The sequence below is a fragment of the Leucopleurus acutus genome (assembly GCF_964270905.1).
Source record: "Leucopleurus acutus genome assembly, chromosome: 6".
Lineage (NCBI taxonomy): Eukaryota > Metazoa > Chordata > Mammalia > Artiodactyla > Delphinidae > Leucopleurus > Leucopleurus acutus.
Window position 1 is genome coordinate 112,633,565 of NC_139149.1, and position 13,824 is coordinate 112,647,388.

Consider the following 13,824-nt stretch of genomic DNA (forward strand, 5'->3'; position numbering starts at 1 on the left):
TCCTCACGTCTCCCTCTGGCTCCTTGCGATCTGTGCTGCAGCCAGAGGGATCCTTGAATAAAGAGAATCTGATGTGTCACACCTCTGCGTCAAGCAGTCTAACGGCTATCCGTTGCTTTTAGTATAAAGATAAAAATGTTAACATGCTAACTGCACATCCTGTTCTCTCATTTCAACAGACCTTTCCAGTCCCCCTACCACAGGGCCTTTGCACGTGCTGTTCCCTCTCCAGATGCTCTGGGCACCCCATCTCTCCCCATTCATTTAGCTGGCTCCTACTCATCCTTCTGTCCTCAGTTCAGAGACGCTTCCTTCCTGTGGAACCGTTCTCAGATGAGGTGCCTCAGTTTGTGCCCACGGAGCACACTGTACGTGTCCTTCTTAGCACTTCTCAGGGGCTGAAATGTTGAACTTGTGTGATCAATCATCTGCCTATTCTTCCAAAGAGGTTGGAAGCTCCCTGAGGGCAAAGACCATGTTTACCTTGCCTTCCTTTTTATCTTCCATCCTAGTGAAGTCCTGGCTCATAGTAGCTGCTCAATAAATACTTAAAAATTTTTTATTGAAGTCTAGTTGATGTACAATGTTGTGTTAGTTTCAGGTGTACAGTAAAGTAAATCAGTTATACGTACGTTCACTCTTTTTTAGATTGGCCATTACATAGTATTGAGTAGAGTTCTCTGTGCTATACAGTAGGTCCTTATTAGTTAACTATTTTATATATAGTAGTGTGTATATGTCAGTCCTAAGGTATCCCCCCATTTCCCCCGGGTAACCATAAATTTGTTTTCTACCTCTGTGACTTTATTTCTGTTTTGTAAATAAGTTCATTTGTACCATTATTTTTTGGTTCCACATATAAGCAATATCATATGATATTTGTCTTTCTCTTTTTAACTTACTTCACTCAGTATGACAATCTCTAGGTCCATCCCTATTGCTGCAAATGGCATTATTTCAATGCACTGTTATTCAGTCAATAAATGCTTAGTGAGTAGCTGAACGCCTGATTCTGAGGCTTACCCACGACAGAGTGCCTTGGAACAATGCCCAGCACGTTGCACGAGCATCACACCTTTGTGCTGCCTTAGCGCTGCCCCCTCCAGAGGGTCCTCACATCGCCCGTCTGCTGTTGCATCCTCAGGTACCACGTACGACTTCTCCCACTGCACCTTCACGGGGAATGAGTCCAAGCCCCTGTGCGTGGAGCTGGACGAGCACGGCTTGCCCCGCTTCCCCGAGTGGGTCACCATCCCCCTGGTGTGCATCTACATGCTCTCCACCAACATCCTGCTGGTCAACCTGCTGGTCGCCATGTTCGGGTACGTGCTTGGTCACGCGCCAGCGGGGGGTCCGCGCCAGGCCGGGCCCCGTGCCAGGCGGGGCTGGGGGAATCGGGAGTGAGGCAGCAGAGGTCCACCCTCGAGGAGCTTATGATAGAGGTCTTCTGATAGGCGATTGGTGGTCTGGGGCGGGGAGAGGTCTTGAAGGGACTATATTAAGATACAGCGAGTCCTATAAGCTGTAACGTAAGTTTTTGGACCCCAAAGACAGGTGCCTGTAACCCCCTCCAGCAGGTTCGGACTGCACGTCTAGTGTCCATTTAGCAACCTCCCCGGAGCGCCGAGATGCTGGCCTGGCAATGACTGTGGCTCAGCTCGGCTCCCAGGTTCTCATTTTCCGTGGACTCCGTGGGATGGATTCTAGGGCTTAAGGGACTCAGCTTTTAGTTAGCTGCTGCTTTAAAATATTTAGTTTAAGTACAAATCAAGAGAGCAGAGTCAGGAGAGCGACCGTCCTTTGGGGCTCATGTCTAATGAGGTGGGCGTGAGAACACGATGGCGACGGACACATTTTTTTTGCTTTTGGCCATTCTCTGTAATCCATTTAGAAAATCATGTTTATCTTGCCCCTTTGTCTTTCTTAGGAGCGTTTCAAAGAACCCCATGTGGTGGGTACAGTTGGTGGTACCTTAATTTTATGCTGTTGATGTGAGGTTATTCTGGGTACATGAATCCTGGCATAGACAGGCAAGCAGTTTAGAAACAAAATACAAATTAAAAAAAATTACTTGTTAAACTTTGGAGTGAAAGAAAAACCATAGTTGAAACCAGAAACTGAGAAACTGTGAAGGACAAGAAAAACACATTTAATTTCGTTAAACAGGATACCTCAGATGAAGTCATGTGATAAATGATAGACTGGGGGCAATGTTTGCCTAAGGTGAACAAAGGCTTCTCATTCTTACTGTAGAAAGAGCTCCTGCAAATCGGTGAGAGAAAGATGAGCCAGTAGAAAATGGGCAGAGGAATGCAATTCAGAGAAATTCAAATGGCCACTAACTGTAGGGGAAGGGGCTCAACCTCATGGGTGGGAAAGGTCAGCTGAAACCAACAACGAGGTGTTGGTTTAGGATCCATCAGGTGAAGAGACATCATAAGAAGTGCTGGAGATGATGCTGGGAAATGGGCACTGCTCTGGGAATGTGAATTGTCTCCCACTTTTGGGAAAGTGATCTGAAAATAGCTATTAAAAAATATGCAAACCTTTGGCCCAACTCCTTCATGTCTGGGAATCTTTCCTGAAGATATCGAGGCAAAAAACATTTATTAGATCATTGTTTGATGCCTATCAATAAAGGGATGGTAAAGCAAAGCGTGTCGTATCCATACCATGGAACATTATGCAGCCCTTAAAAAGAAGAGCTGAGATTTATGTTTATTGACTTGGAAGGATGACATTTTGTTAAATATAAGAAGCACAGTGCAGCCTTATATTTATGGCAAAATCTTATTTTCTGACAGTAAAAAACAAGAAATTTTTTAAAGGCAAGTGTATATTTCACTCAACACAATGATCATATATTACTTCCATAATTTAGAAAAAAAGAATCAGAAGATAGTTGACATATAGAGTCCTGAGGGGCACCAGGATTGTAGACGAGGGTCATCTTTCTTTGTCGGTCAGTGGCCTCCCGTTGAGTGAGGCTGGGTGGGGGGACACGTGCCTTTGGGGACATCATGCATCCAAGGGGCTGAGCCATGAGTGGTCATCTGGTCTTCAGATGTACAGCGACGTCCTCCTCTATACCAGCTTCTACACTGTGGCCATAGTGGTGTTTCTAAAATGTCACTTCTCTGCTTAAAATTCTGGAAGGATTTCAGTATTTCCCCATAGTGTTCAAGGTAAATTTCAGCCTCCTCAGCTTCCTCCAAGGCCATCGACCTGGGCTTTGAAAACACCTTCAGGCTTCACCCCTGCTACCTGTCCCTGACAGGCATCCCACCTGTCCATCCCTAAACAGGGTGATCTGTCGTGCCTGACACTTCTGCAAATGTCACCCCTCTGTCGGCATTACCCACTCTACCTTGACCGTCTCCTCCCCGTTCCTCTTGCCCTCTAGGGAGTCCAGCAGCATCCTTCGCCCGAGTGGTCCTCGTGCCCTCCCCACTGTGCAGAGAGACCCCGTGGGCCCCCTTCACAGTGGTAGCTTCCTCTTCTTCCAGACCGTAAGCTCCGGAGAGTGGAGATTGTGTCCGTCTCAGCACCTGGCCCTTTCCATGAATGAAAAGAACAGGATTCTTTCTGCTTTTAGTTCATTTTTCAGTTTTAGTTAGGGGAATAGCTTCCTGGTCTGTTATTCACCAAGTAGTGTCAATGGTGAATGTCAGACCAGTGAGGGGTTCATCACATAGATGTATAACATCGGTTCTGTGCCAGGTGCCTGGGTCATGGAGATCATGTGGCCCTTTGTCCCACTCAGCCTTAAAGAGGGAATATGCACCCCACCCCACCCCCAACTCCATCACCGCCCCTAAAGTGGGGCCTGGGAAGGACTCAGGAATCCAGACGCCTATACTGCTTACGGGAAGCTGGACCATGTCAGAGGCTGCCAGAGGTCCCCGAGTCTGAGCTTGCAGAGAGAAGTGGCAGAGACGGGTGGTTGTGTATCCACGTGAGGGCAGAGAAGGGAGGACCGATTCCCAAACTCGAAGCAAGAGTGGGGAGGGAATGAGATGATTTGGGGTCCTATTTTATAGGGATAACCTATCCTGTCAACCTGTACATCGAACATTGGGTAGTCCCTGTAAAAACTGACCATTAATATAATATCTACAAAAATTAGACAGAAGGGCCGACAGCTCCCAATGCGATGGCCTTTGAGCTACACGAATTCAGTAGATCTCAGGAAGCAGAGTGCTTAGAGCTCTCCCGAGTCTGTGTGCTGTGAGCTGTTCACCAAAGCCATTCTTAAGGACCAGGCCAGTTTGTAATTCATTATCCCCATGACAATCATAAAATGCTAGAATTTGGAGCTGAGAGGGACAGGAGTCCGGCCTGCGATTCTCAGGTTGAGGAAGTGGAAGTCGGGCAGCTCAGCGTCTGTGGCCCTGGCCGCACTGCCGTCCGTCTTGCCTGCGTGCACTCGAGGCTTGAACTTGAGTCTGTTCCCTGCGAGGCCCGAGCCATTGGGCCACACCCCGCTGTTGCCTCATTCAGTGTGTAAGTGTGACCGCTGGGGAACTCCCCTTCCCTTGGGGGATCCTTAGATTCATCGTGGGCTAAGGCAGAGGCCCTTTATCTGTTAATACCGGTCTGAGCAGCTGGAGTAGCCCCCTCGCCATCCTTGAGCTGACTCGTCAGGACACTGTTTCTGATGGTTGTGATGGATATTCCGGGTTCACTCCAAGCCGACAGCTCCGGGCTGTGACCCCTGTCTGGCACCGCATCAGAATATTCATGCGAGAGCTTAACCGTGCACAGTGGCAACCTTTTGAACTGTAGCATAAATGTACACTTGGGAATTTTAAAGCAATATTGGAGTGCTCTCTAGATGTTATTCAGCAGGGAAAATAAATGGGTGTAAAGATCTGCGATGATTCCACATTAAAATTATTGATCACAGGCCCTATGCGGCTTATCAGAGGCACAAAGTGATCTTGAGGTCAGTAGATGACTCGGGGTCGTCTTAACACGGAGCTGTTAATGCTTTCAGGCACCGTGTCCTGAAGATAAATTCACCCACGGCATTTCTGCTGGAAAGGACTCATCAGACATGCCCCGTCTAAGATAATTTCTAAGAATAAAATATTTTTTTAATCTTAGGAATAATATATGTGCATTATGAATATGTAGAAAAGTAGACAAAAGAAAATATCTCCTGGTACAGATTAAACGTTCCGGTGACTTCACCAGTCCCAGGCAGGCTACTGAAATGGGATGAAAAGAAGAAACAGAGAGCAGATAATTGTAACAATGACAATAGCTAATATTGATACTTTTCTGTGCTAGGCACATCCAGGTGCTTCACATGTGCAGCCTCATTTAATTAGTCATCGTTTTTGTGTAGGTGTGGCTTTATAATCATTCATAAATGAGGAGTTGGAGGCAGAGAGAGGTTAAAGTCTCTGCTATCTGAGCGGGAGATGGGCACATAGACAGTAATATAAGATGATGTGAAAAGATACAGTACGATACGAGCGGCACGAGAAACCTATTCACAAAGGACTCCGGTGCAGAGTCGGGGTTATTAATGGTGACAGATCTTGGGGGTGGGCAGCAGCGAATGGAGGAGACATTTGCTCAGAGGACCCTGTGAGCATTGTTTGGAGAGGGAGAGAAGCAGAGGAGATAAAGCTGTTCTGGGGAGAACTAGAGACTGCGGATGGGGGAAGGTCGGCAGGGGCTGGGTTATGGGGTGTCCCTTATGCCGTGTTAAAGAATGTGGACTTTTCCCTGCAGGTGAAGGGAGATTTCATGGGTCTTTACACAGGCAACGGCACAATCTTAGTTGTGTTACTTTGACAGAAACATGCTCAACAGTTAGCATTTCAAAACCAGTGCAGTGGAATCGCTGGCTGTCTCTTACTGTTAGTGTCGATGTTTTTTTGGTGCTGCAGAGCGCGAGGGGAGCCAGGATGTGCGGAACGTTTTAACGCGCCCGCTGGGGCACTGAGTGGGTGCAAAAAGTCAGGGTCATCAAGGTTCACTGGATACTGCTGCAGTGTCTGGGAAGGAATGGCAGATGGAAAAATGTATGAAGTCTGTGGAAAGCTTGGAAGAGGGGTTTCCCTGATTGCATTCTAGCTGGCAAGTTTCTCGTATTTCAGTTTCTTCTAAAATTCTGCCGTTGTTTTAACATCTACTTTTCCTTTGTGAATTTTTTGCAGACTTTTCATTCTGTTCTGTTAATCAGTCTTTCTATTTTGGTTTTTACTACCAAACGGCTTTAATTACTGATTTTTCAAAATCATTTTAACATCTGTTGTATGAGTGCCCTTCATTATTCTTACTCAGAACTTCCCTGGCTTTTCTTATATATTTAATCATGTGGAGAGCCTAAGGCTCATCTTCTGCAATCCTTTTTTCTTCCCTCTTCCAAAAAATTTCTTTAATGAATTTTATTGTGATGATGTTAACTTTGTAGAGCCATTTAGGGGAAGCTGACGTCTTTAAAACATGCCAGAAAAAATGGCGTGATTCTCCATTTATTCAAATACGTATAGTTTCCCAGTAAACGTTTATGGCTGTATTCACGTGGATGTGGCCGACTTTTTGTTCCATTTTTTTTTCTAGCTATTTGTGGTTGTGAGTGAGATAGTTTTTCTATTATGTTTTTGCAATAACTACTTTTTGATATGCAGGAAGGCTATGAAGTATTGCTTCCTTATTTTGGAACAAGTCTCCTTACTGAATTCTTTTTTTTTTCCCCCCTCTCTTTTCCTTTTATCATATCATGGAAGTTTCCTCCTGTTTCTTATTTATTACGCTCCTTCCTTTTTCTTCTTCTTTATTTCTTCTAATCAGACATGGATGCTGCATGTTGCCAGGAGACTTTCTAGAAACAGTTTAAATGGTATTTGTCTTTTTGATCTATGATGTATTATGAAAATGATGAATTATATAAATGCCCTTAATATGGAGTCATCCATGTGTTCTTTGGTCAGGCACATACTCCTTTAACGTACTGCCGAATTTCATCCACGTACAAGGCTATGTGAATCCTAAACATTTATCTCTTGGTAACATTTTCACTGTCAGTGGGTGTCTGAGAGTTTGTCTCTCCTGCTTCCTCTTCCTCTCGTGCTTATCTGAGGTGCTCAGCTGCTCTTAGGGGACAGAGCTCCCACCAGCTGGGCAGCTGAGGGCACTAGATATCACGGGAGATGTCAAGTCAAAGGAGACCTTGCAGAATTCCTCTCAGGGAAGACACTAGATGGCCAGCGGCTGGCAGGGACAGTGAGAGCCATCAGAGCTGGGTGGGCGAGAGCCTGAACACGAGAGTTGGCCTGTGTGCTGCCCTGGACATTTGGGTTTGCTGAGCGGGGTGGGGATGTCGTGGCCCCAGAGCTCAGCCTGTCTGCTATAGGAATGGAAAACCATGTCTCAAAAGCATTAAAATTATTTGAGCAGAGCAGTTGGAAGCCTTCCCTGGGGAACCCTCCTGTCTTGTTGGCCGAGTCTGGACCTGACTCTAGAGAAAAAGAACAATTTGGAAGATTTGGGGTTGGATTTCGCCTCCAGGTCACATTTTGCTCATTCCTGCTGCTCTGTGGGGCAGGTGGACGTAAGTAAAGAAACCTGAGCATGGCCAGCCCCGGAAATGTGTTATTTGTGCAAAGTGGCTTTTGGGTATTAATGTCCAGTAATCAATCGTTCACCCACACGCCCCCTGGGATGCGGATAAGGGCTTTTACCGTTTGCCCAGGAAAGGAGCGCTGCCCCCTGGATGCACGTGGACCCTGAGGTGCAGAGGAAGCAGAGGTTCCAGCAGGAGGCTCCTCGGAGCCTGCTGGGTTGTCCAGAGGAGCACATGGGGCAGTGAGGGGAGGCGGAGTTCTTCAAAAGGAAGAATGATACAGGGCTTCCCTGGTGGAGCAATGATTGAGAGTCCGCCTGCCGATGCAGGGGACGCGGGTTCGTGCCCCGGTCCAGGAGGATCCCACATGCCACGGAGCGGCTGGGCCCGTGAGCCATGGCCGCTGAGCCTGCGCGTCCGGAGGCCACAACAGTGAGAGGCCCGCGTACTGCAAAAAAAAAAAAAAACAAAAGAATGATACAAACACCAACCCCTGTTGTGGGCACTGGCCTAAGTGCATTCCAGACCAGGGCTTGGTGGCTTTTTCTGCAGGGGCCAGCCAGGGTCTCGGCTTTGGCCAGATGTGCAGAAAGAAGCAGTGCTCGGTGACCCCGTACCCATCCATGCCTCTTTGCTCGTGGGCCCTGCAGAACAGGTTGGGTGTTAGATTTGGCCCCTGGGTCACAGTTTACCAATTCCTTTTCTAGATGACCTGGAAGACTTAAGATGTTTTTCACTACCTCGGAGTAACCAGTTAAGCTAAAATGCGAATCTCTTCCCACTAGGACCCTTCTTGGCCACAGTTCCACTCCAAGCTCCCAAGGAAGGGAGGGAGAAGACACCTTCCCCAGCTCTAAGCACCTGAGTGTTCCTCCCTTCAACAGGAACTATTGATTCCTTCTGGATAAAACCTCAGCAAACAACATTCGATGCATTAAAATGGATGCAATTTGGGTGTCTGTTGAGTTTTAGGGGGCAGTCAGTAGGATCCACTTTTGGCTAAATACGTAAGATTTTAAGATGCTCCTAGGGGCTCATTTGAATGGTGATACCTGTTCTGGACCAAAGTATGTAGTAAAACGTGATTCCTGGCACGTTCTTTGCCTGGGCTTCATTAACCTGGGCGTGCCTGCCGTCCTCTCTTATTGCAGTGACGGAAGCCTGCAGTGTCCTTTGCAGACACAGAATCAGCAGGGACTGGCGAGGACAGATAATGATGCTTGGTATTCGTCTTGGAGCAACCTGACCTACATTTGGAAGAAGCAGCAGGCTCACTGCCAGCTTCAGTTTGCTGCAGTCTCATGCATCACAGTCCTGTCTGCTTTTCAGCCAGAAAATCTACCACATAGAGTTGACACTTGAATCAGTCAAGAAGCAGTTTTACATGCCTAGTAAAGGAGTTTACGTATAGCAGATACTCAACAAACATGCCTAGTAAAGGAGTTTACGTATAGTAGATACTCAACAAACATGAATTCCCTTTGCTTTAAAGACCACACCCAGTTGAAGAGGCACTTTCTGGGAAAGCCTGCCCTGCCCTGCCCCCAGGACCTGGTGTAGAGCTCAGAGGGGTCTGATTCATCAGTAAACGCCAAGATAAGCAGAACCAAGCTTATAAGCAAAGCCACAGCCGTGATCTGTGTAGGCTAGTGTTTTGCTCACGTATATGATCCCCACTTGGCTAAAGATACTTAAGTCTCAGGTTGTCGTGCACTGAGGGGTAAGCGTGAGGTCTCACAATGGATGTATCCCATGTTTCTGCCTGCACGGTTTGGCCTCTGATGTTCTGGCCTCTGATGTGTTTACCCAGAATTTGGAGAATTTAATCTATCTGCAGTCAGGATTTGCTGTTAGGCAATTTTAAGGGGTTTGTTGCTGCTTCTTTGGCTTTTGAAGGAGTGATCTGGTGTTAACGATAGAAGTATCTCAGATGATTGAACTTCAACAAATGGTAAAATGCTTCACAGTTTTCTTTCACTAAGTAGTCCAACCCGATCCTTTTGACATGGAGCACGGCTCAACACATTTACGCTCCACGTCGTGAGGTGGCATCGTGTACTGACAGAGCAAATGGGCACTGGGCTGGATTTCGGGGTCCAGATTTTGGCTTCATCACCTGCCAGTCGGGGGACTCAGACAATTTACCTACCCCTGTTGTGCCTCAGTTTCTTGATCTGTTAATCACAGATGATAATAGCCCTTAACGTTCTACAGAGAGCTGTTTGCAGACTAAATCAGCTAAGACAAGTAGACTGCTTAGAACAGTGTCTGGTATGTAACAAGTGTTAGCTACTCAACAATCTTGGTTTAATGTGTAACAGGTAAGTTAGTGGTATAGTCAGACGTTTTCCGGATAAATAGACGTTTTCCTAGTTCTTTGTTATGGGATCCATTTCTCCCTGTGACTTGTGGTTCACATAGTGAGATTGTGTTGTGAGTACAAGTTTGAGCCTCACTATTTTCACTCACACGTAAGCATTTGCCCAAAATATAAAAGTTAGTCATAAACGTATTTTTTAACGGCAGCTGCATCGTGTAATCACATTGATTGGCCATAACTTGTGATATATTTTCTTAGTGTTGAACGTTTTGGTTGTTCAATGCTGCTGGGTGGGAAGTGGGAGCGGCTATTACTCAATGCTGTGGCAGACACCCATGTGTGATCTCCATTTCTGTATTTTCTTTTCTCAGTATCTCCTTATTCTTAGGTTAGATTTCCAAGAAGGAAAATCAGTGGGTCAAATGGATAAATATTTTTAAGGTCCCTGATAAATATTAACGAACTGCTCTCCCAGGTTGTTTATAATTAAGCTCCCACAGTGACGTTGGCAACTTACTCCTCCGAGAGTCGCCACGTTGGGCCTCTGGGTATCGAACACAATAGCAGACTAAGGGAAAAAGGGAACCCTTGAAAGGTCTTGAAACACACCTCTACCGTGTGGGCGCTTGGCGGATCCTTCAGCCATGCCCTGCCTGCCCCCTCACAGGCAGGAATCATTTTAAAGTTCATTGAACAGTCTTTTGTGATTAAAAAAAAAAAACCAAAATAACAAAAGTCAGACCCAGTTTTGGCCCAGCATGAACCGAAGGGTGCCTGGGTTGCTCAGGCCCCGATACCACCATAGATTCTTCTCTCCTATGGCAGTGAGAGCTTGGTACCAATATCACCATATTCGGCAATGAAATGGCCAGGCCTATGGAAAGCTAAGGCTTGACCTTCTCCCCACCCCCCCACCCCCCCCCCCCGCCAGCTACACCGTGGGCACCGTCCAGGAGAACAACGACCAGGTCTGGAAGTTCCAGAGGTACTTCCTGGTGCAGGAATACTGCAACCGTCTCAACGTTCCCTTCCCGTTCGTGGTCTTCGCCTACTTCTACATGGTGGTCAAGAAATGCTTCCGTTGCTGCTGCAAAGAGAGGAGCGCAGAGTCTTCCGCCTGCTGTGAGTGGCTCATCCGTTGTGCTGGGGCTTAAAGGCAGGGCTTCATTCTGGGGAAGCGTGTTGGGTCCACATCTCAACAGGAAGGGTTAGTCACAGTTATTTCAGCGCTCACAGGTGTCTGTCTGTAAAGTTCAGGCATCGAGCCCCCCAGTGACTCACTCGAGAGAAAGAGTAGTTTGTTTTTTGAATTTACAGAGCACAATATTAATATTTTAGTAGACTTTACAATACTTAGAGCAGTTGTCCATGCCCACAGGTTTTTTTTTTGTTTTTTCTTTTCTTTTTTTAATGGTAGTGTTATCATAGCTGTTTTATTTTTTTTTTTATTGAAGTATGGTTGATTTACAATGTTGTGTTAATTACTGCTAGACAGCAAAGTGATGCGGTGATACATATATATGCATTGAAAGAGTAGATTAAGAAAGCCTTCTAGATCTGCCAGGACAGCCTTATTCCAGGGGGCTCACTTGTGGATGTACATAATAATGATGTAAGTAGGATGTTCAGCGAGCAGGATTCATGGGGTGCGTCAAAAGCTCTCTGTTGCTTGTGTGACATTTATTCTCTGGGAGATCTTAGCTTTTTTTTTTTAACATCTTTATTGGGGTATAATTGCTTTACAATGGTGTGTTAGTTTCTGCTTTATAACAAAGTGAATCAGTTATACATATACATACGTTCCCATATCTCTTCCCTCTTGCGTCTCCCTCCCTCCCACCCTCCCTATCCCACCCCTCCAGGCGGTCACAGAGCACCAAGCCGATATCCCTGTGCCATGCGGCTGCTTCCCACTAGCTCTCTACCTTATGTTTGGTAGTGTATATATGTCCATGCCTCTCTCTCACCCTGTCACAGCGTGAAGTAAGTCAGAAAGAGAAAGACAAATACCGTATGCTAACACATATATATGGAATTTAAGGGAAAAAAATGTCATGAAGAACCTAGGGGTAAGACAGGAATAAAGACACAGACCTACTGGAGAACGGACTTGAGGATATGGGGAGGGGGAAGGGTGAGCTGTGACAGGGCGAGATCTTAGCTTTGATTCCAGCAGGGGTCATGACTTTCCTGGTCGTTCTTAGAGAACTAGAAAAGCTTATGATGACTTTACTTGGTAAAACAGTCTCAATTTAGAAATTAGGACCTGCAGTCCAATAGATTAAGCAGCCCATTCATCGTCATTCAGAGGGGAGACTCCTCTTACCCTGAGGCCGCTCTCAGCCGGTGGAGTTGTCGGGAAGGACGGGCTGCTGGCTTTTCTCTCTTTCTTATTCGCTTCCCTCCCACTCGCTCACCAGCTGCTGTTCCTGACCTTCTCCGGGTTGGAGCACAGGGAGAAGGGAGGGGAAAGAGCAGAAATGCTGTTTAGCAGCGGTGGCGCTGCCCTGGGCTGGCTCTGTGCTTCCTGGCCTGGTGCGTGCTTAAAACTGACCCTCTGCTGTGTGGGCGCTTGGCGGGTCCTTCAGCCATGCCCTGTCTGCCCCCTTGCACCAACCACAGCTCCCGGGACTTGGCGATGCTCTCTCTGGGGGCCGCTGCCCCACAGGAGCCTCTGGTTTCCAGGGGTGCACTCTGCACAGACTCTCCCTGCTGGGGACTGTGGAGTTTGTTCTCCCTCTCACGTGGTCACCCAGCTCCTCAGCCCCGACAAACTCCGGGCAGACGGATCCCCACCTAGCCCCTCTCCTTGCCCCTGCCATGGGAGCCGGAATCTCTGACCCCTGACCCTCAGTCACACCTGGGTCCCCATCGTTTTGGCTGCAGGGAGCACACATCTGGCTCTCTTCCCCACGACCCGAGGTGTACTTAACGCCCCTTCCTGGAGCCACTGAGCTGCACAGATCTCCCTCACCCACAAACTTGTTTCAACCAAATTCAGCACAAGGGAGGGAGAGGCCTATTTTCATTCATCTGGATGTCTGGATGCAAAGGAAAAGATGGAAAGGGCACCACTGGCTTGTACACTTTGTCTTCTAGCCTCAGACTTAAGCTGGGGACTCCATCTCCCGGTGGGTGGATAGGCGTGCAGCCATAGGACTGACGTCTGCACAGCGACGGGGCCCAGGCACTTTGGGGTCCACACAGTTCTTTTCATTTCTTTTAAAAATCAGAAGAAAAAGAAAGAACGTTTAGGTGACAGAAAACCTATTGGTATATACTTGTCCTTATACCAACCCAGTCATATATCTTTTTCATATTTTCTTGATCCAGGAAGGGGCCCACGATGGCAAAAGTGCCGAGGGCCTAGGGTGGCTGACTTGTCCCGGTTTGCCCAGAACGTCCCTGTCTTAGCGCTGAGCGTCCTGCATTCTGTATGTCTACTTAGGGTGACCGACTTGTCTCAGTTTGCCGGGGACCATCCCTATTGTAAAACTACAAGTCCTGCATCTCAGGAACCCTGTCAGTTCAGGGGCTGCTGGTCACCCAGCAGTGTCCCCGTGTGCTGACTAGGGAGGCAGAGTTAGTGACGCAGGTTGGACCCAGCCCTGGTACCTGCGGGATTTCCATACCCAGTCCCATTCTTGAGAAAAACAAGTAGATCTGAGTCTCTAAGCAGATCTGTTGTGTCTTATTGTGAAACAACCCTTTGAAATCTGGTTCCCTAAAACTACCACTGTTTATCTGCCCCTGACTCCATGGGTCAGTCCTGGGCTGGTCTCTGCCCCTTGTGGTGTCTGGCTGTTGGCAGGTAGGCTATGGGCTGGCGGGTCCCAGTGTCCACGTGTGCTCACATGTGTGGGGTTGGCTGGGCTGTTATCAGGGAGCCTCAGTCTCCTCCAGCTCAGGCTCCCACAGTTGGAGC

At 47.4% G+C, this 13,824-nt stretch overlaps 1 protein-coding gene across 1 annotated transcript in view; it reads left to right on the forward strand.

Annotated features, from left to right (window-relative positions):
* The window catches only part of TRPM8 (transient receptor potential cation channel subfamily M member 8), a gene marked incomplete at both ends in the record, with an annotated part of 88,004 nt that overhangs the window by 62,442 nt on the left and 11,738 nt on the right, over positions 1–13,824 (forward strand). Inside the window, 2 exons of the mRNA XM_082841216.1 lie at positions 1,145–1,322; positions 10,831–11,021. Coding sequence (XP_082697342.1) covers positions 1,145–1,322; positions 10,831–11,021 — 369 coding nt within the window. The remainder of the gene's footprint in view (positions 1–1,144; positions 1,323–10,830; positions 11,022–13,824) is intronic.